We start from the raw sequence: 21,608 nt of genomic DNA on the forward strand, positions 1-21,608 counted from the left end.
AATGACATGAGACAAAGTATATGTGAACTGCTGTATGAAAAGTGAATTTACTCTGTAAATCTTCACCCAAATCCTAATAAAAAAAAGAAAGAAAAAAAAAAAATTTGGAAGACAGCTACCTGGCCAACTGACTGGAAGAGATCCATATTTTTACCCATTACAAAGAAAGATGATCCCACAGAATGTGGAAATTATCAAAAAATATCATTAACATCACACAAGTGAAATCTTGCTGAAGATAATTCAAAGATGGTTGTAGCAGTATATTGACAGAGAACTTCTAGAAACGCAAGCTGGATTCAGATGAGGGTTAGGAATGAGACATATCATTGCTGATGTCAGACGGATCTTGGCTGAAAGCAAAGAATACCAGAAAGACGTTACCTTGTGCTTTATTGACTATTCAAAACCATTCCATTTGTGTGGATCATAATATATTATGGATAACATTGAGAAGAATGGGAATTCCAGAACACTTAATTGTGTTCACGAGGAACCTGACCATAGGCCAGGAGGCTGTTGTTTGAACAGAGCAAGGGGGCACTGCATAGTTTAAAATCAGGAAGGGAGTGAGTCAGGGTTGTATCCTTCCCCATACTTATTCAATCTGTATGCTGAATAAATAGTCCGAGAAGCTGGACTATATGAGGAAGAACGCAGCATCAGGATTGGAGGAAGACTCATTAACAACCTGTGATATGCAGATGACATAACTTTGCTTGCTGAAAGCGAGGATGACTTGAAGCACTTGCTGATGAAGATTAAAGATTACAGTCTGCAGTATGGATTAAATCTCAACATAAAGAAAATGAAACTCCTCACAACTGGGCCAATAAGCAGCAACACAATAAATGGAGAAAAGATTGAAGTTGTCAAAGACTTCATATTATTTGGTTTCACAATCAACACCAATGGAAGCAGCAGTCAAGACATTAGATGACGTATTGCACTGGGCAAACCTGCTGCGAAAGACCTCTTTCAAGTGCTGACGAGCAAAGACGTCTCCTTGAAGACTCTTCCAGGTCTGTCATCTCTGGCTCCATTTCAGGCCTATCACTGTCTTCAGTGTTCCAGCCCTTGACCCATATTACAGCTCTTTTGGGGAGTTCCTTGCCTCTTCTTTCTCTCTACTACTTGCTTCTTTTCTTGTTATTTTCTGTCTGGAAAATCTCTGTGGAATTGGCTGCATATACACACAAACTCATCATTAATTTCAAGGCATGGCTCTCCCCCTAGGGCCATGAACTGAACAATTTCTGCTTGTGGTGGTTAAGTTTGTATGTCAACTTGGCTGGGCCTTTTTGAGTGGCTGGGCAGCTGGTGGTAGTTATTCCCCATGATGAGACTAGCAATCAACTCCATGGTTGGACTTACCATAAGCAGCTAAGTAGCTGCTTTAGGGATGTGGTCTGCTTCTTGTACACAAGAAACAGCTTTGGGAATGGTCTCTATCTTATGGCACACTTGAGCCCTGCATGTAGCCATGTCATTGTTCAGCAGCCTGCCATGCTCTGCTGACCTTGGGACTTACAATGGACTTGAATTAATGGCCTGCCATGTGGTTTGGTAACATTGGGACTGTGTCTTTTTACTTGCCAATCTTGGGCTTGTCAGCCTCAGCAGCCAGCAGCTGTCTGAGTGAAGAAAAGCCTCTAGCTCCAGCGGGCCAGGAGCAGGAGGCAGAGCTGAAGCCCAAGGCTGAGGGGCTTTCACCCAGCCCCTAAAGCCTGGCACTTTGAACTTGGACTTAAAGCCTCCAAAACTGTAAGAAAATAAACTTCTTCAAGCATCCCATTTGTGGTATATTATTGTCAGAGTGGTACTAGGTAACCAGAACACTGCTCTGTAAGTCATAGACACTTCCTTTGCATAGTGGGCTACAGATACATCATTTGCCTAGACTATTGACCAATCCTGCAATACCAATAACAGAGCAGGCTGCAGCCCAGGACCAGACAAAAAGTATCAAACCCAAGTTGTTTACAACTTACCCAGAGAATGTCAATCAACCTGGACAAAAGTGACAAACCCTCTGGGGTAGAAAACTAATGCAAAGTTTAGGTAAAAATCTCTCAAGCTGTTTTTTCAAAGAACGAAGGCAAAGGAACTCATTTTACCACACTTTGTTATTAACAGTTATACTGCTTCCACTTTTCCCTTTTATGAATGATACTATAAGCTACAAGCCTATAGCTGTTTTGGTGTTGTTTTGGGTTCAGCCATTTTAATAGATATGTATCTCATTGTGTGCCTAAGGCATGTGACTGCTAACCAGAAGGCTGGAGGTTCAAATCTACCAGCCACTCCTCAGAAGGAAGACTGGGCAATCTACTTCCATAGCGATGTTGTTGTTGTTATGTGCCGTCGAGTTGGACCCGACTCATAGCGACTCCTCCTTGGGTTTCCGAGGCAGTATCACTACAGAAGTAGATTGCCCAACTTCCTTCCGAGGAGTGGCTGGTGGGTTTGAACCGCCAGCCTTCTGGTTAGCAGTCAAGTGCCTTAGGCACTATGCTACCAGAGCTCCCTATCTATAGATACCAGTATCCACAGAGATACTGCCTTGGAAACCCAAGGAGGAGTCATATGAGTTGGAACTGACTCGATGGGAGTGAGTGAGTTTTACTGAGATACAATTTACATACCATACAATTTACCCATCTAAAATGTACAGCTGCCCCCCCCCCCCCCCCCCCCGCTTAATCTGTGGTTTCACTTTCCAAGGTTTTAGTTAAATGAACAGTATGATATATCGTCTGCTCCATCCTGCTCAGGAGGTGAGTCACCCCTTTGCCCAAAGTATCTATACTGTGTATGCTACCTACCTGTTAGTTATTGTTGTTAATCTCTTCTTGTGCTTAATTTATAAATTAAACTTTATCATAGATATGCACATATAGGACAAATTATAGTGTATATAGGGTTTGGTATTATTCATGGTTTCAGGCATCCAGTGAGGATCTTGGAACACATTCCCCATGGATAAGGGAGGACTACTGTATAATTCAATGGCTTTTAGTATAACCACAGAATTGTGCAACCGTCATCACAATCAATATTAGAACATTTTCATTAACCTCTTGTAGGCCTATTGCTTTTTACACAAAGGCTAGAAGTGGAATGAGATTGAGATGGGCAGCCCTTGCTCCTGGCTTACCCCCGATGGGCTTCGATGGAGTCAGAAAGTTAGCCAGCTCTCAGACCTCCCCAAAAACTCAAAAAAACAAACTCACTGCCATCGAGTCGATTAAACTCATAGCAACCCCTCCCTGGGTTTCTGAGGCAGTATCACTACGGAAGTAGATTGCCCAATCTTCCTTCCGAGGAGTAGGTGGTGGGTTTGAACCGCTAGTCTTCTGGCTAGCAGTCAAATGCCTTAGGCAGTATGCCACCAGAGCTCCCCAGACCTCCCCAGCATCTCCCAAAAGCAACCCTCCTCAGGCCTGCTTAGGCTGTCTCTACAGGGCCCTCTCCTTCAGTTCCCTTCTCAGACCCCTAACCCTGGCTTCCTTCAACTAGGCAGCATGAGGGAAGAAGGGAATCTTTTTGCCTTCCTTAGGCCAACAGGGCTCCTTCTACTCTTTCCTGGGGAGTTGCAAAAGAGAAGTGATCCCAGTATATAGAAATGAGGATGGGGCCTCCAGACCTAAGTGATAGTGGTGGGGAGACTCAGGGACTTTTCATCCTTGGTTCTAGCACTTGAGCCTTAAAATCCAAATCTTTGTGAACTAAGAACAGATTTAAACAAACAAACAAAACATCATTTCAGCCCCTTGAATCCACCCTAAAAGGCTCCATGAGAGCAAAAATCCAGAGACAGTGGAAGTGAGTCGGTATACTCTGTCATGACTCAGAAATGTCCTCCCCACCCCGTTTCCAGGATTAAGGACAGGATGTGCCACCTGCTGTGTAGTACCAGGAATGGTGATAGACTCTGGGAAACAGAGAAGAGCGAGACACGGTCCTTTTCCTCATGGAGTTCACAGGCTAGACAGGGGGGAAATGATCCCACACACATCTGAAATGTAAAGCAAAGTATGACAAATATCAGGAAAGCAGTAAGAAAGATACTGCTATAGGATTAAAGAGAAAGAAAGTAAGTTACCAGGAGAAGATGAATACTTGAATTAAGCCATAAAAGATGGGAATGGAGGACGGGCAGCTCACAACAGCGAGTATGGAGTGGGAAAGTGAAAGCTGCAACAATATAGTCTGGTTCCAGAAATTGCACACCATTATCCTCTCTGCTTGGTAAAGTAAAGTGTCAGTGAAAAAGGGGAAAAATCTCAACGAGATGGCTGCAACAATGGGCTCAACGATAGCAATGATTGTGAGGATGGTGCAGGACTGGGCAGTATTTTTTACTGTTGCATATAGAGTCAGTATGAATGGGAACCAACTCAATGGCACCTAATAACACCCTTTCTGAAGCCCAAAGGAGATATGGTGAGAGAAGGAAAAGAGGGAATTAGCCACCAAAGGATTAGACATTGGGCTTTTGGACTAAGAGGCTGGGAGCCCAGTGGAAGTGCCTCTGAGAGCAATGGGCATGTATCTTGAGATGGCAAGAGTCAAACAGCAGTAGTTGAAGCCCTGGGCTTGTGGTGGAGTCCAGATTCCCTCAGACTGAGGTCTAAGTGGGCCCAGGTGGGAGGCAGAGAATGACTACAGCTTTTGTTTGCTTGGAGAGGGCCTTAGCCTGGGGGCTTCCAGGCCAGCCTACACTGGGCTCACTTATTTCTCAGGGCAAGTCAGCAGCCCAGCATTTGCTCAGGTGTGCTGAGAGCAGGGGAAGTGGCTAAATTGTCAAGATGTCAGAGTGTGGGGCAGCTGGGCTGAGAGACAGGGAACCAAGAGGCTACATCCTGCCCTACTGTGTGAAGGGAGTTCCCAGGGATCTCCTGATGAGCTAAAATTGGGAGTGGTGTATGTGCAGCAAGGGACACAATGACAGGATAACGTTACCTGGGGCCAAAAATTTTCTTTTAAGAACTGTCTCCAGAGAGAGGAGAGACTGGTGATGCAAACCAAAAGTTTTTCTTTCCAATTGCTATGGAGTTGATTTGGACTCATGGTGGCACTATGTGTGTCAGAGGAGAACTGGGCTCCATAGGGTTTTCAGTGGCTGATTCTTTAGAAGTAGATTGCTAGGCCTTTATTCTGAGGCATCTCTGGGTGGACTCGAACCTCTAGCCTTTTGGTTGGAAGCTGAATGTGTTAACCATTCACATCACCCGAGGACACACACACAATTCATATTTGTAAAAAAACAAAGGGCAAAAGAATGCCTTGCATCCCAAGAGTGAGAAGGAGGGGAGTGGTCAGGAGTGGGTTCTTCTATTTTATTTATAATATTTTAGTTCTTAAATATTTTTGAAATGAGAAATAGCAAAATGTTAAGAGATGAACAGAAGTGGTATCTAGCCTGCAGAGATTTATTATACCATAATCTATATCTTCCAGTGTTGGAGATAATTTCATTTTATTTTAAAAAGTGGTCAAAGGACAGTGACTTCAGGAAATTGGTTGGGGTGGGGTTGGCATGTCCTGGGGGGTGGGGGGTGGGGCAGGATGGTAGGTGGGGAGACTGCCTAGGCATCTGGGATCTGGTGGAGGAGGGATGGGCAGGAGACCCAGGCTTCTGAAGCTGGCAGAGGGCATGAAAGGAGGTATCAAGGAAGAAGTAAGATCAAGGTACTTTCAGAGTGAGGGGGCTGGGCACAGGGTAGCCCAGATGTTCACGGAAGTGAAAGCGTGGGAGAGAGCAGTTTGGGTGTGTGTACAGAAGGTGTGTGACTCGCAGACGTGTCAGCTCCTGGTCGGATCCCAGCCAGGTGGCCAGCCCTCCTTTGGTGGCTGCCACCTGTCCTGAGGGAGCCCTCCGCCGGCCGGACAATGCACCAGGTAGACTCTCCATTCACCCCTTCCCACCAGACTGGCCAGGTTCCCTGCAGGGGCCACAAGCTTTTTCACCACCAGCCTGGCTTCCCTTTTTCCCCTGTACATCCGGAGTTACTTCCCCACAAGTGGGCATGGGAGCTCTGGGCAGGCCTATGAGAGCCTCAGAGTTGTAGGGGGAGGGGTGGAAATGGGAAGAGGAATGGAGTAGACCTGTGACTGAGGGGCTAAAGGAATGGGTCTGTCCTGGACAGCCTCTCTTGTACTCTTGTTCCCTACCCATGAGGAGGGCCAGGCTGAGAGCTCAAGGTTGGAGGATCCACCCCATAAAATCTGCTCCTGAATGGTGGGGGGGGGGGGGTAAAGTGGGGAGAGAAAGTTGAGCCTGTGGTAGTCTCACCAGCTCTGGAGTGCAGTTTGGAGGTTTTGCCACCTTCATACCAATCATGCACCACTCCATCTTCACTACAACCCCCAACTCTCCCCAGCAGGGTGGGATAGACAGAGGCAGGGATCATGAACCCCAGCTTTGGGTAGAACTCTGGGACTGACTGAAGCAGAAGTTGGCATATGATCTCCTTCATAGTTTTGGGCAGAGCCAGGAATCCACACTGGGCATCCCCTCCCTTGCAAATCCCCTGAACCAAATCCTGAGACCTGGGGTAGGGGTGGGGGTAGATGATGGGATAAGATAGCCTCTTTGCTTCACCCAAGCTTCTAGGGTTCATGTTCCCTCTTCTTCTCCCCCTTCTCCCAGGGTACCACTCCTCTGTCTTCCATGTGAGTATGGGGGGCCTAGGCTAGACAATGACTCCCTTTTTCCAGGGCTTTAAAAAGCAATTGCTCATTGCCCACTGCCCAGGCCATGGGACAGCAGCCCATAGAGTGCTAAGATTCCTGACACAAGATCCATTTAGGCATTTTTCTAGGGACCAAAGAAGAAGGGATAAGGCAGGGGGCAGGTGTTGGGGGATCCAACCCTATATGTCAGGCCATAATGAAATCTCTTTTTGTCTTTGTTTCCCTATCTCTGTTTCTTTTTTTTCCCTCTCTCTTTTTTCCACCCTCCCCCTTTCTTTCTCTTTGATTCTTTCTGTTGCTGTGTGTTCACTTTGTGTTTCTTTTTTCATTTCTCTCTCTCTCTCTCCTTTACTCTAGGTCTTTGTCTGTCTGTCTTTGTCTCTGTTCCTCTTCGTCTCTCTCAGTTCCCTTTGAGTTTCTATCTCTCTCCATTTTGATGTTTTTCTGTGTATACATGCCCATGTCATACCCTCTCTCTCTGTCACTCCCTTCACAGGCTGGCCACCCCTGGCCTTCTCCAGCCAAGAACAGCTCAGTGGGGCAGGAGCTCCAGAAGCAGTTTCCAGAGGTGCTAGGTGGAGCCCTGGAAACCCACCAAGGAGATGGACTCCCCCTGCTTACCGTCATCGTCACCATCTTTGTCCTGCTGGCCGTCTGTATCGTGGTGGCAGTCCACTTTGGACCAAGGCTGCACCAGGGCCATGCCACTCTCCTCAAAGAACCATCAGCCCCAAAGCCAGATGATGGCATCTACTTCACCCACTGGCGGGCCCTGGACCCTCAGGATATTCATGAAGAAGCCCAGCAGGGAACTTGTACCCCTAACACTTACCCTGCATCAGATGAGCCCAGGCTAAGCATCGATGAAATCACATACCTGTAGGAAGGAGGCTTTGGAATGTTGGCCTGACCTGGTTCAGAACAAAAAACTGGACAGAGAATTAGGGAAGAGGCAAATTGGAGCGGTGTCAGGGCTTCAGAGGATTGTATGTGGACTGAGCTGGAGCTACCCTCTCAACAGAATATTTGGAGAAAAAGCCCTTTTGTGGGCAGAAGAAATAAAAGAAGCTTGAGGAGACTGCTCAGAAATATTCTGCTGTGAGCACACCAGTGCCCAAGACTAACACTTATAAAGCTCTTCTTCAGGCATCACCAGACCTTGAACCTCCTCAGAGTCCCTGCTCCCTCCTTAAACCCAGTCTCCTCCCATTTAGAGTCAAAGTGAGTCCAGCTCGGAGGACTCCACCACCCACACACTCCATGTATGGGTATCACTGGCCTCCTGTAGAGGCCTTTACCCTCAACCTGTGAGGGCCAGACAGGAGACATCAAGGCAAAGAACCAGGGGTCTTGCATTCTCCAAGACTCTTTGGGACTCAAAGAAGGAAGGAAAATCTGTGTCCCGCAGATTAAGGGTATTTTTTTGCTGTCAGAGCACTAGACCCAGGTTGTAGACAACCTCTAAGGCCCTTGCAAGCCCTGAACACCATTTATAATTCCCCAAATTATCTTTGAATGTCCTTACTGACTATCTTGCCTTCCTAAGGTGGGATGGTGGGAGTTTGAGGACTCTCATTTCCTCCCACTTTCTGTGTCCATGAGCCTGGTGGAACCAGGCTAGAATTTGTTGTTGTTAGGTGCTGTGGAGTTGGCTCTGACTTGTAGCGACCTATGTACAACAGAATGAAACACTGCCCGGTCATGTGCCATCCTCACAATCCTTGCTATACTTGAGCCCATCATTGCAGCCACTGTGTCAATCCATCTCATTGAGGGTCTTCCTCTTTTTTGCTGACCCTCCACTTTACCAAGCATGACATCCTTCTCTAAGGAATGGTCCCTTCTGACAACATAACCAAAGTAAGTGAGACAAAGTCTGGCCTAGAATTTGCCGCAGGACATTTCCCAGACCCAGAACCTTCCAGCTGGTGGGAAAACCAGAAAGGAAAAGGGCTCCATGGAGCTTGTTTGGGGAAGGAAGGAGAGAGGAGACCACAATGGGGAGGGCCATAGGGATATACAGCAGGGAGGTTGGGAAGAGGCAGCAGGCCAGGAAGGCAAAGCTGAAACTCTCAGTGGCTCTCTGGCAAGGTGCCCTTTTCCCCGGCACTGCTGAATCCCATTCACATACATTTTAGGAACATGCAGACATTTATGGAGGGATTTTGGGTGTTTTACCTTGGGCAACACCTAAAGGCAAGAAATCAACCCTGGCTCCTGCCCTTAGGGAGACCTTGGCACATTCAGGGAGCCTGGGAGATAACCGAAGATGGAAAAGAACAGAGGTGGGGATTGTAGCATGTGCAGAGGACAGGCTTGCCTCCTTTGGAATTGGTGAGAGGCGGCTGTAATGTTATTAGCTGCTGCTCCTTGTGGAACAGCTATTTGCTAGGCACTTTTGTCTGTGAACCTAGACACGTCCTAATTTCTCCTCACAACAACCTTGAGAAAAGGGGCCATTGTTATCCCCATTTTATAGTCAGGGAAACAGGCTTTTCAAGATTCCCAGGTAGAGATATTATATAGCAGATTCAGAATTTGAACCTGAACACCACGATGATGGGAAAGGGAAGGTCACACTGGGGAAGCCCTTGATTCTAGGCTGGTTTCTAGGTGTGATGATGGAGGATCCTTGGGCTTTGGGGGCAGGATGGCTGGGACAGTTGAGGAGAAGAGGGGACTTTTTTTTTTTTGTAATTGTGATTTGGGTGAAAGTTTTCAGAGCAAATTAATTTTCCATACAGCAATTCAGACACATTTTGCCTCATGACACTGACTGCAATTCCCCACAATGTAACAGCTCTCTTCTCACTTCCTCCCTGTAGTTACCTCTTTCCTGTGTTTCCCTTCCCTTGCACCTGCCCCCCAGCTGTCTCCCTGTGCTTACACTGCCCTTCTGTTCTTCCATGATTGATTGCTCCAAGTAGTGTATCTACCTGATGTAAACATTCAGCACATATGCCTGCCTATTATTTAGCTGGAAGCTGCAGGAGTGAGTTCAATTCCAGACCTGAAGGGTAGCTAGGGGCTAGGCCACAGTCTCAGGGGTCTCACCAGACTCTATCAGACCAGCAAACTGGTCTTTTTTTATGATTTTGAGTTTTGTCCCACATCATTCTCTCACTCTATCCAGGATCTCCTGCAGTGATCCCTCTGCAAGTGGTTGGCAGTGGTAGTTGGGCACCATCTAGTTCTTCTGATCTCATGGTCATAAAGGCTGAGAATCACATGGCCTACCAGTCCCTCAGACTAATTGTTTCCATGCATCTTTGGTTTTCTTCATTCTTCTTTGCTCTGGATGAGGAGAGACCCATAATTGCATCTAGATGGCCGCTTGCACCCAGTCACTACTCACCAAAGTAGGATGTGGAGCAATGTTTTTGTGTAGTATGTAATGTCAATTGAGCTTGATGTCTCCTGTGACCATGGTCCCAAGCCCACAGGTCCAACTATTTGCTCTGAGGATGACACTTTTCCTTCTTCATTCCCTTGTCTCTGCCTTTCTGGCAAATGTGTGTCTGTGTCCAGTGTTGCTGTATTCAGAAATGCATACTGAGCATTTGTAATAAAAAACAAAAGTAGGGGGAGTCCAGCCTGGGTAGAACAATGGAACTAGTAGAAAGAGCTGCCTTCCCTCTCAGATGGGGGCTCTTTTCCACCACAGTGTTGTTGCAGTGGCTCAGTTCTAATAAGGATAACAGAGGTATGGTATGGTGGCTGACTATGTTGTCCCAGGCCCCAGGGATATGTGCCGTCTCTCACACAAATCTCCTTTTCCCCTTATCCTTTGCTGACTCTCTCATCTGGGGATATTTATTCAGTGGCCCCTACTCCTTTGAGCAGCCTCTTGCCCAGGTCACAGCTGAGTACCCCATATGGCTTCTGCTATGCTGGTTCTGGCCCAGGCCTTGAGCCCTCCCTGCCCCCCAGGCCTCCTACTGGAGACAGGACACTGAAAGAGTAGGGTAGAGTTGGATATGCTGCCCAACTCTATGCCTGCAGTCCAGCTGGTGGGCTCTGTCCACACTGAATTACAATCACCACTCCACTGCCCTGTACTAGGATGAGGAGGGGTTCAAGGAGGCCTGAATGTGCGAGGGTATTTAGATATTGGGTATAATAACTGCCAATGTCTTATATCAGTCAGAGTCTCAGCAGAAAAAAGGTGGCATACTCACATTGGGTAATCTGAGGTGTTTTTAAAAAAGAGATTATTTAGAAAAAGCAAGGCATGGATAAACCAAGGTGAGACGAGTATTCCAAGATAAGCATCAGTGGGAACAAATACCATCCCTAGGCCTGAAAAGGCAAGGAGAAGAGGCAGTTACTGGAACCTGGAGGTAAACAGGATTATGGAGATGGTCACCCACCAGAAGCTATGACTTTAGGTCCAGAATGCAGAGATCCCACAGCAACCTTGATACTGCAGGCAGAGCCTGAATAACTGCCCCAACTTCATCCTTAACCTTCTATCCATTCTTCTACTCTGCTCCCCACTGAGTGATATGCCAAAAGCCAGAGGGCAAGAGAGCCCCTTGATGCCATCCTGGGCCAGAGGAGGTAAAGAAAGGTGGTGAGTAAGTGTCAAATGGAAGATACTTGCCACATCTCTGAATTTTACTGGTATTTGGAGTTTACAAAAAAAAAAAAAAAAAAAAAACCTTCCATATACTCATAGTCCTCACAACAACCTTGTGATGTAGGAAGGGCAATAATTATAATTCCGTATCATGGATGAAGACACTGAGCCTCAGAGAGGTAAAGAGACTAGCCCAACCAAGGTCATAGGACTCATCTTCAGATGTCAAGTCCAAAGCTCTTCTCCCCATAGCCCCCTGTAAAAGAAAATGGCTCTACTGGACCTTTAGCTGCTCCCCAGTCCAGAATCTTGGAGTTCACTTGAGGTTCAGGCAAGGTGACTCTGGGTCTCAGAAGACATCTGTGCGGAGTGGGAGAGGTTGTTCCAGGCCACTGATGAGAAACTTGGGCTCTTGGGATATGGAGGAAGTACTGGGTGAGGAGATGCTGGGCACCACTGAGGTCCCCACATTGTTCACAGTAACCTCCTCCCTTTCCTCCTGCCGCAGGTGCCGGAGAATTTCCTGGGACAGTGAAAAGCTGCTTCCCTCTGCAGATTCTAGAAAGTGGTGTAGGAAGAGTAAAGTGAGGACTCCACATGTTTCCACTTATATCCATCCAGAGGATTTGCTGGGAAGGCACTCCCCCCTCCCCCCAGCCTTTGGGGCTAGAGTTTCATGGAGTCCTAGAGTTACAAGTGGTTTTAGAGATGACAGAATTACACCTTCTCACTTTTAGAGATAATGCCTAGAGAGGGGCAAAGACCTGTTCAAGGTCACCCAGTGATGGAGTGGCAGAGGCTGCAGCCCCAGTCTCCTGGATGCTACACCTGTGCTCTGTACATCCTGGCCTAGGACTCTTCTGCTTCCCTAGATGAAGTGAGAGGCTACTAGAGCCCAACACTTCAAGTTCCACCCAGGGTACAAGGCCAAAGATCTCAGGAAGCAATCAAGTGTCCCAGGGTGGGAGGTGAGGGCCTCTCCCAGTGAGGAAAGGGGCAGGGCTTGAATGCCCTGACTAATTGGGAAAGCCCAGGGCACACACTGCCCTATTTCCTTCTGATTCCCGGGGAACTCCAGGACACCTGACTTCTCCTACCCTCCAGCCTACCAGCCCCTCACCCTGGTAAACAATGAGACGGCAGTTGTTCTGAGACTCAGGGGCATCTTTCAGAATGTCCTCAAGTGTCCGGCAGAAGAGTTTGGCCTGCTCAAGCCGATCCTCCCGGCTAAAGCCAGCTCGGCCATCCTGTGACATGGCAAACAGGGTCTGCAAGGGGGTGGCATACTCCAGGGCACAGATGCCTGCCTGGAGGAGGTAAGAGGAAGACCAAACTAAGCTAGGGGCTAAGCAGACAGATCCCAGACCCCAGTGGCATGGTCTGGGGCCTCATTTTCTGAGTATGCAGTGAGGGAGATTGCTGTTCTGAGGAGGGCTATGTTGTTTAGTCTGCCGTTTCCTCTGATATCCCCCCTCCCTCCCAAAATTAGGTCTAGGATTGTGCTTTATAGATCCCCCTTTTAAGATCGCAGGGCACGGCCCACAGAGCTCCAGCTGGAAATGGAGTCTGGGAGCTGGGCTCTGAGGTTCCACTCTGGGTTCCTCCCACACATGGGAAACCTTTCAGACATTCTCAGCCTTCATCTAGAGTAGCTTTATGGACAAGAGAATGGTATATTCAGGTTGAAACAGTTCCCTTTGTGGCAGCCTTTCTAAATCTGAGTTTCCTCATCTACAAAGTGGGGATCACAAGAGTTCCTACCCCACAGGTGGTGATGAAGATTCAATGAAATGGTCATATGAAGCATTTGGAATAGTGTCTGGCATGCAGTAAGTGCTCAGTAAATGTTCCTTGCCAACATTATCATCATTCATAGCTGAATTTTACCCAGGCCTGGGACAGATTGGGAAAAGTGAGGCTACCAGAAGGGCAATGAATTTTCATCAGTGCTTGGCTCTGGGCCCAGCGGCCCCACCTCCCTGCATGCTTACCCGCTGTCCATTCTCCAGGAGCTCGTAAACACTGTTGGTGTAGACCCGACCCTTGATACCAGCACGGTCAGCACTCTGCTGGGGCAGCTCATGTAGGAAACGAATGTTGGGGTCAGCCACTGTCAGGTCATCAGGCACCCCACAGTCCAACGGGAAGAGGATGTGTAGCCGCCGGCTCCCTATGCTCTGTAGCGTGTTGTTGTGGCGCAGATTATAGATTTGGATTCGAGCCTGGAGCCCTGGAGTAGGAGGGCCCAAGAGCAGAAGAGAATTCATTCCCACTAATCCTGTCTCCCACCTGACCCAGGACAGAGACTCAGGTCATTGGTCCTGTCAGTGTGTGGGTAAAGGGGAACTGAGAGGCCAGTCCATTCTTATTATATAAGAGACCTTATACCTTAAACCAAAAATATCCCCTGAAGGACATCAAGCTCAATTGGCATAACATGCTATACAAAACATTGTTCCACCTCCTACTTTGGTGAGTAGCGAATGGGATCTTAAAAGCTAGCAAGCTGCCATCTAGATGCAACGATGGGTCTTTCCTCATCAAGAGCAAAGAAGAAAGAAGAAAACCAAAATTAATGGAAACAATCAGTCCCCACGACTGGTACACCATCCGATCTGCAACCTATACAACTACGAGACCAGAAGAACTAGATGGTGCCCAGCTACCACTGTCATCCACTTGGAAGGGATGTAGGAGATCCTGGATAGAGAGGGAGAACAATGTGGAACAAAACTCAAAATCATTTGGAGGGAAAAAAAAAAAAAAAAGGGATGGTTGGGACCAGGTTTGCTGGTCCAATAGAGCCTGGTGGAACCACTGAGGCTATGGCCCCTAGCTGCCCTTCAGGTCTGGAATTGAACCCACACCTGTGGTTTCCAGCCAAACAAAGTACAGGCATGTGAGTTGAACATTTACCTCAAGTAGACACACGCCCTGGAGAGAACAATCATGGGAGAAGGAAGGGCTGCTTATGCACAGGGAGACAGCTCAGGGGGCAGGAGAGTATGGAGGGATGGACACTGGGAAGTGGTAACTATGGGGAGGAAGTGGGAGGGGAGCTGTTGCATTGTGGTAAACTGTGGTCAATGACATGAGACAAAGTATATGTGAACTGCTGTATGGAGAGTGAATTTGCTCTGTAAATCTTCACCCAAATCACAATTAAAAAAAAAAAAAAATCCCCTGAAGTCTTTAAAATAAACAGTAGTTTAGTAAAGAATGTCTGCCGCAAGCACCGTGCTCCTTTAAGAACTCTATATGGGATTAAATTGACAGCAGCAACTTGGAAAGATTAGATAGGAAGTTTAGAGGGCAGTAAATTTAAATTAATTGGGGGAAGAACCATTTGGAAAAGGATGGTGAAAACAGTTGCACAACTTAAAATAATCAAAGCCACTGAATTGTACAGGTAGAAATTATTGGATTGGTGCATGTTCTGCTGCGCATATTCTCATCAACAATGAAAAGAGGCCGGGGGGCAGAGCATTTTCACCACCCTTCTCCCTGCCAAAGAAGCTCTTCCCCCCTCACATCTCCTTCCCCCGGATTTCTGTGTCAGCACCACTCTTTCTGCCACAGCCTTCAGAGGCAGGCAGAGCCTGGGGAGGTGACATTCCCAGGTGCACAGGGCCAGACCTCTAGCCTCAGACCTGTTTCCTAATAGAAGCCCTGGTGATCAAGAGAAGATAGCAGTGAGGGCTGGAAGAGCCACAGCCTTGTCCTGCGAGTTAGAGGACTGAGACATGGGATGATTAAAGGTCCAAGCTCTGGAACATCCTGGGTTCAAATCCTGTCTTCTCTCACTGAGTATAAGTGAGACACACACATAGCTGCATGACTTGGGACAAGTTATTTTTCCTTTTGAAACTGCAATTTTCTTATCTGTAAGCTAGGGTTGTGATTATCCCTCCACAGAGTGTAAATTTAAAGAGAAAATATACATGGAGGATACAAAGTGTACAGCAGATAATAATGGAAAAATTTTTTGGGTGACGTTGAGCAAGTCATGACTTGAACCCCTATTCCTTACTGTAAGCCAGGTACAATAATAACACCCTTCATTACCACAGGGATGCTTTGAGAATCAAACGCTCTGGTTGACATGAAAATGCTTTGAAAAATATGGTGAGTTCTAGAAGCACAAGAGGCTGTGTATCTTACCATCTGTCTGATAGATCTAGAAATGAGGTGGGGAGAATGACCCACCTGGCAGGATCAACCGAAGGTACCCGATGTAGTATGACCATGCCAGCCCGTGGGCCACGTTGAAATTCCTTTTTTCACAGACTGCAGAGATCTCAGCTGGTGTCAGGCCCTATGAACAGTAGGGTAGGCCTGGACCTCCATAAAGGACACCCAGAGCCCTCTTCTTCCAAAAAGGCTTCCCAACCTTCTCCCAACCTGCTCCCTTCTCTGCCATCAAAGAACCTGCTATTCCAGGACTCTGTTCCAAGAACTATAGCCCTTAAATTCGTCCCAGAGCTTGCCTGCCCCCAGTCCCAGTACTGAGCTCCATGCAAGTCATGTGAGCCACAGCCTCCACTTTGCTAGACCCTCCTTTAGCTGAGTCATACCTGGAGGCTCAGGAGGATGTTCATTGCCTGCAAGAGACCGAGGAGGGCAAGCATCCAAGTGAGGGGCAGGTCAGCCATGTTTGGGAGGAAGAAGTAGAAATAGCAGGACAGCAGCAGCAGGGTTCCACGGCGGATAGGGCAGCCCATGCAGGCCCGCACAGCCTTCCAGTAGCTGCCCTGGTACCTGAAGATGACAGCCAAGCCCCAGACCCCAGCTCAGATCAGTCAGAGTTCAAGGAGGGGCAAGGATAGGGGTCAAGGGGGTGACACATGTTGGGTGCCCAACACCACCATGGCTGCAAAGTCACCTGGAGTGGATGTGACACAGCTCCTCAGCCAGACTGCAGACCCCCTTTACCAATAGCGCCAGCTGCAGGGAGGCTAGGTGGAACGCCAGCCAGTGGAGAGTATGGTCTGGTGGATCCCCTAGCCCCCAAAGGGCCACTAGGCAGACACTCAGCAGGACCAAGGCTGCTTTCTGGATGCCATGACCCCTGTGCCGTGGGATGGATGGATGCAGGCTGGAGTAGGGCATCTGTGGGCACCAAGAAATCCATTCACACTCCTGCCCTCCAGGACCAAGGTCCTGGCTGGGCACCTTCCCCCTACCTCTCCCTTTCTTTGGTGCCCACCCATACCCAGCAGCTGGTCCTGGAGACACCACCAGTAGACCAGGTGTGGGCACACACCATCCCAGAGCTCCTGTCCAGGAGAGGTTTAGAGAAAGCAGGGCAAGTGGAGAAGCAGACATGCTCCACTGAACTCCCAGTAAGACCACAGATGTGGTGAAGAAAGAAGGCAGGGACTGCCCCAGTCCCAGACCTGAAAGTCCTATGCAGGCCCTCCTATCTACCCAGGCACCCTTGGAGCTAGGGCACTCCTCCCCTGGAACCCCACTCAGGAAAGACCTTAGCAAACTGAGAACCAGAATTCAGGAAGACGGGGTAAGGCAGCCAGAAGCTACCCCCTCTTCCCCCAAACATACTCCTTCAAGTTCCAGCTGAATAACCCAGTCTTACCTCTATCTTCTTGACCACAGGCTGTTCCTGGACAAATTACAGGAGGGAAGGCTGGGTTCAACAGCTCCCAGAGACAACAGACAGCTTCTCTAGGCGCAGACTGAAAATGAAACCTTAAAATAAATTGAAGTTTTCCTCATAACACTGCAGCCTGGTATGTCACCAGACCAAAGCTTTGGGTGTGATGGGGAAGGGGACACTTCCTGCTCCCAGAGAGAGAGGAAGGGCCCTTACCCACAAGGCCTGTTGACCTGTGCCTGAGCCCTCCTTGGGTTTCCAAGGCAGTATCTCTACAGAAGCAGATTGCCCAGTCTTCCTTCTGAGGAGTGGCTGGTGGATTTGAACTGCCATTTTCAAGGTATAACGCTTTTAAATGCTCAAATTCCACTCTCTTTTGCAGCCCCAGAGGCTTATCTAAGGCATGGCAAGTATGCTTGTGCCCTGGGCACCACTGAGGAGGCGCGCCAGTGAGGAGTTTCTATTTGCCAGTTCCACCGCCAGCTGTAAGGAAACATTCAGCAATTTAAAACCAATTGCTGTAGGCATAGGTGCTATTTTCCACGTCTCTGGCTACCCTAAAATTGGGAGTATTAAGAAACTCCTTCACACTCACCTGTACTCACAACCGTGAACACCATGCTCCCCTCAACTCCAAACTCCACAAACTCCACAAGCAGAACTCCCCGTGCCCAACCACAAGATGCTGTTCTTTCTGATAATTTTTATTTTGATTTCCAGATGCTCATCCTCTTTTTCTAAAGACTGACGTCAGGAAAAAGGCGGGTGAAATGAACAAAGGAATTTCCTGTAACCAGAGCCTTTCAAGAAAAGAGCTTGGTGGTAGCAGGTTTGCAGAAGAGTGAGGCTTTAGCTCTTTGAGGAAGTAGCTGTGTCTGTGACTTCTCAGAGAATTTGGTGGTTCCAGCCAAAACAGCTGTCGCATGGATCATCATAATAATAAAGTGCTTACCGTACTCCAGACACCATGCCAAGTGTTTACACATATTATTTCATTTAACACTCTGACAGCCACTTTGTCTGGTAGGTATATTATCCCCATTTTACAGATGGGTTATCTGAGGCTCAGTGAGGTAAAGTTACTTGTCCAAGGTCCCATAGCTAGTAAGTGAAGACATGTGGGTTTCTCTAAAAACCCAGTTTGCTCTGCACCCTGATTTCAGGGAGAGGGTGAGAGGAGCCAGGATCAAGTTTCTTGCTTACAGTTACCCTGGGGGACAGAGTGGGGAGGTGGTATCTTTACTTGCTCCCTGGCAAACTGATAAGCTGATTCAAGGGCAGGGACAGTCCTGGAGAGGGGGGCTGAGGTGACCCCCAAAGAAAGTAAGCAGTATAGTTCATAACTACCCAAGTCAGAGGGTTCTTGCCTGGACTCTTCCCCACATTGAAACCAGAAACTGGAAGACACACAACATTCATAGATGCCACTGTCTTCCCAGGAGCAATGAGGCTTCCTGGAAAATCCCTTTTTCTTTGAAATAATGTCCTAAGAATGCAGGGAATTCCCTACACTTTTTCTCCTCTACAGTTTTTCCCTGAGGTAGACAAAGGCTTGTTGTTGTTGTTGTTATGTGCTGTTGAATTAGACCCGACTCATAACGACCCCTCCTTGGGTTTCCAAGGTGGTATCTCTACAGAAGCAGATTGCCCAGTCTTCCTTCCAACGAATGGCTGGTGGATTTGAACTGCCAGCCTTCTGGTTAACAGTCAAATACCTTAGGCACTATGCCACCATCAGTAGCCCAAGGCCTATTCCTGCAAGGCCAGACATGCTGCCTCCTTCCAGCCCTTTCACCAACCCTGACACCAACCGTTCCTCCTGCTGCACTCACCACCTTTCTCCTGGGTTTGATAATTCACTGCAGTGGCCACACAGAACTCACAGATTATGGGGTTTATTAGAGAAGCACCAGGTTACAATTCAAGTTCAGGAAAAACGCTCAGTCTCTCTCAGCCCGCTATCTCTCACCCAACAGTCTCTCACAGTCTCTCTCCCAGAAGTGTGTGTCCCTCAGTGTCTCCTTCAGCAATGCATGTCTCTTGTGTCTCTTTCCCAGCAGTGCATGTCTCTCAGGAGCGTGTCTCTCAGGAGCGCGTTTCTCTCAGGAGTGCATTTCTTCTCAGAAGCACATCCTTCTCAGCCAGCAGTCAGAGAGACTTCTGCCTCTAGGAGGCCTCCTTTTGAGCCCGGAAGAGTGGCCAAACTAACCAATCATAACATCAGAATTCTAAGCACCTGAGAGACAGCAAACTTCCCAGAACATTGCTTTGTGCCACGCCCAACAGAAATACCGCAGGTGGTTAACTTTTACAATCAGGAGCTCCTCAGTTGCTCACAGCAAATTTCACCACGGCGTTTACAAAGACTTTTGGCTAGAAAAGCCATATCAGGTAATTTATTACACCGCAATGGGTGTTGACTGTTGATGCAAGTAAAATGAAATCCCTGAGAACTTCAATCTTTTCTTCATTTATCATGATGTTTCTTATTGGTCCAGTTGTAAAGATTTTTGTTTTCTTTATGTTGAGGTGTAATCCATACTGAAGACTATAGTCTTTGATCTTCATTAGTAAGTGCTTCAAGTCATCTTCACCTTAAGCAGGTAAGCTTGTGTCATCTGCATATCACAGGTTGTTAATGAGTCTTCCTCCAATCCTGATGTTATGTTCTTCTTCATCTAGTCCAACTTCTCAGATTATTTGCTCAGATAAAAGATTGACTAAGTATGGTGAAAGGATACAATCTTGATGTACACCCTTCCTGATTTTAAACCATGCAACATCCCTTTGTTCTGTTCAAACAACAGCCTCTTGGTCTTTGTACAGGTTCCTTCTGAGAACAATTAAGGATTCTAGAATTCCCATTCTTCCCAGTATTATCCATAATTTGTTATGATCCACACAGCCAATTCCTTTGCATAGTCAATAAAACACAGGTAGGCATCTGTTCTGGTTATCTCTGTGCTGCTCTAACAGAAGATACTACAAGTGGGATGGCCTTAACAAAAAGGAGTTTATTCTTACAATTTGGAGGCTTTAAGTCCAAGTCCAAAGTGCCGGGCTCTAGGGGCTAGGTGAAAGCTCCTCAACCTTGGAGTTCAGCTGTGTCTCCTGCTCCCAGCCCACTGGGCCTAGAGGCTTTTATTCACTCAGACAGCTGCTGGCTGCTGAGGCTGACAAGCCCAAGGTTGACAAGTAAAAAGGCACATTCCCAATGTTACCAAACCACATGGTAGGCCATTAATTTAAGTCCATTGAAAGTCCTAAGGTCAGCAGAGCATAGCGGGCTGCTGAACAAAGACACAGCTACATCCAGGGTTCAAGCATGCCATAAGCTAAAGACCATTCCCAAAGCTGCTTCTTATATATGGGAAGCAGAAGACATCCCTAAAGCAGCTTCTCAGCTGCTTGTGGTAGATCCCACCATGGACTTGATTGCCATTCTCATCACAGGGAATAACTACCACCAACTGCCCAGCCACTTAACCAGGCCCAGTCAAGTTGACACACAAACTAAACCACCACAATTTCACCCCTTGTCAACTTGGCACCTGTACAGATCTTCAATGGGTGGCATCTGTACAGATCTCCTTCACTGGGTGACTCCAGTCCCCTAGGTCCTGAGTGGCGACCTCATCCCACCAGACAAAGAACCACAACCAGCTGAGGTGCTTGCTGAGGGCAAGGGAAATATGCAATGGGTGGTGGAAGAAGGTAGTTCTGAATATCAGCTACCACCTTGTGACCAGCTGCAGAAACAAGGACTGTGATTGTTATATTTCTTCATTGTATATGTGCATCAAATATTTTTGTTTCCTTCTGTTACGAACTGTGAAATGTAAATAAAATTAATACGTTTCGGTTGTATGCATGTTAGTGTACCATGTTAGGTGCAAATAAGACTTTATTATTGTCCTTATTTAGAGATTATATATGGTTAAGAAGATGTGTACAACTGCCAAGTTGACAAGGGGTGGACTGTGATAGTTGGAGCTGCATGTCATCTTGGCTGGACCACAATTCTGTGTGGTTTAAACAATTGTAATGTGGGTTATTCCCATGATGGGATCGGATATATATGTTTTGAGCAGCCAATCCATTGAAAGGGAGTTTCCCTAGGGGTGTGGCCTGCTTCCAATATATTTATGGACATGCTGGGAAAAAAGACACTCTCCTGTTGATCGGTATTCTGTTGTGCTGCCTACAACTGTCTGTGAGCAAACAATCCACCATTTGGCCTGGAGATCTTGGGATTCGTCATTCATTGGAGTCAACAGCCAGTATATTGCCTGCCAACCTTGAGCTCATCAGCCCTTGCAGCTGCATGAGTCAGGAAAAGCTTCCAGCTTGACGTTTGATCCAAGAACTTGGGACTTGGCAGCTTCTATAAGTGTGTGAGCCATTTTCCTAAGATAAATTTCTCTTTTCTGTATGTATATATAAGCTTTACTGGTTTTGCTTCTCTAGGGAACCCAACCTAACACAGCATATTTCTGATATTTTTTGCTTTCAGCCAAGATCCATGTGACATCAGCAATGAGATCCTTGTTCCACATCCTCTTCCGAATCCAGCTTGAGTTTCTGGAAGTTCCCTGTCAATATATTGCTGCAACCGTTTTTGAATTATTTTCAGCAAAATTTACTTAATATTAATAGTTATTTATTATATTAATATAATAATAATGATATTAATAATTGTTGTTGTTGTTGTTGTTAAGT

General features: G+C 47.2%; 2 protein-coding genes and 1 pseudogene across 2 annotated transcripts; 2 read left to right on the plus strand and 1 right to left on the minus strand.

Annotated features, from left to right (window-relative positions):
- The first annotated feature begins 5,895 nt into the window (after positions 1-5,895).
- On the plus strand, positions 5,896-7,582 carry SMIM33 (small integral membrane protein 33). Its single transcript, XM_042780722.1, has 2 exons — positions 5,896-5,904; positions 7,196-7,582. Exons 1-2 carry the CDS (start codon positions 5,896-5,898, stop codon positions 7,580-7,582), a joined length of 396 nt encoding a protein of 131 aa, XP_042636656.1.
- Positions 7,583-11,627: 4,045 nt separating this feature from the next.
- On the minus strand, positions 11,628-16,387 carry STING1 (stimulator of interferon response cGAMP interactor 1). The gene is made up of 6 exons (XM_007938975.1): positions 16,161-16,387; positions 15,853-16,036; positions 15,485-15,593; positions 13,270-13,508; positions 12,399-12,585; positions 11,628-11,836 (listed from the first exon to the last, which is right to left on the minus strand). Exons 1-6 carry the CDS (start codon positions 16,385-16,387, stop codon positions 11,628-11,630), a joined length of 1,155 nt encoding a protein of 384 aa, XP_007937166.1.
- Positions 16,388-17,292: 905 nt separating this feature from the next.
- Positions 17,293-21,608, plus strand: part of LOC103195501 — a 7,636-nt pseudogene continuing 3,320 nt past the window's right edge.

Source organism: Orycteropus afer, unplaced genomic scaffold (assembly GCF_000298275.1).
Source record: "Orycteropus afer afer isolate SDZICR_OR568_19922 unplaced genomic scaffold, OryAfe1.0 scaffold00056, whole genome shotgun sequence".
In the NCBI taxonomy this organism is placed as follows: domain Eukaryota; kingdom Metazoa; phylum Chordata; class Mammalia; order Tubulidentata; family Orycteropodidae; genus Orycteropus; species Orycteropus afer.

Bases quoted from the DNA above. Each gene is read 5' to 3' on its own strand.
- STING1 (XM_007938975.1), bottom strand. From the start codon at position 16,387: ATGCCCTACTCCAGCCTGCATCCATCCATCCCACGGCACAGGGGTCAT. The intron at 16,037-16,160 runs GTGACTTTGCAG...TGTCATCTTCAG, and splicing joins CTGTGTCACATCCACTCCAG to GTACCAGGGCAGCTACTGGA. The intron at 13,509-15,484 runs GTGGGTCATTCT...CTCCTACTCCAG, and splicing joins CCTTCGGTTGATCCTGCCAG to GGCTCCAGGCTCGAATCCAA.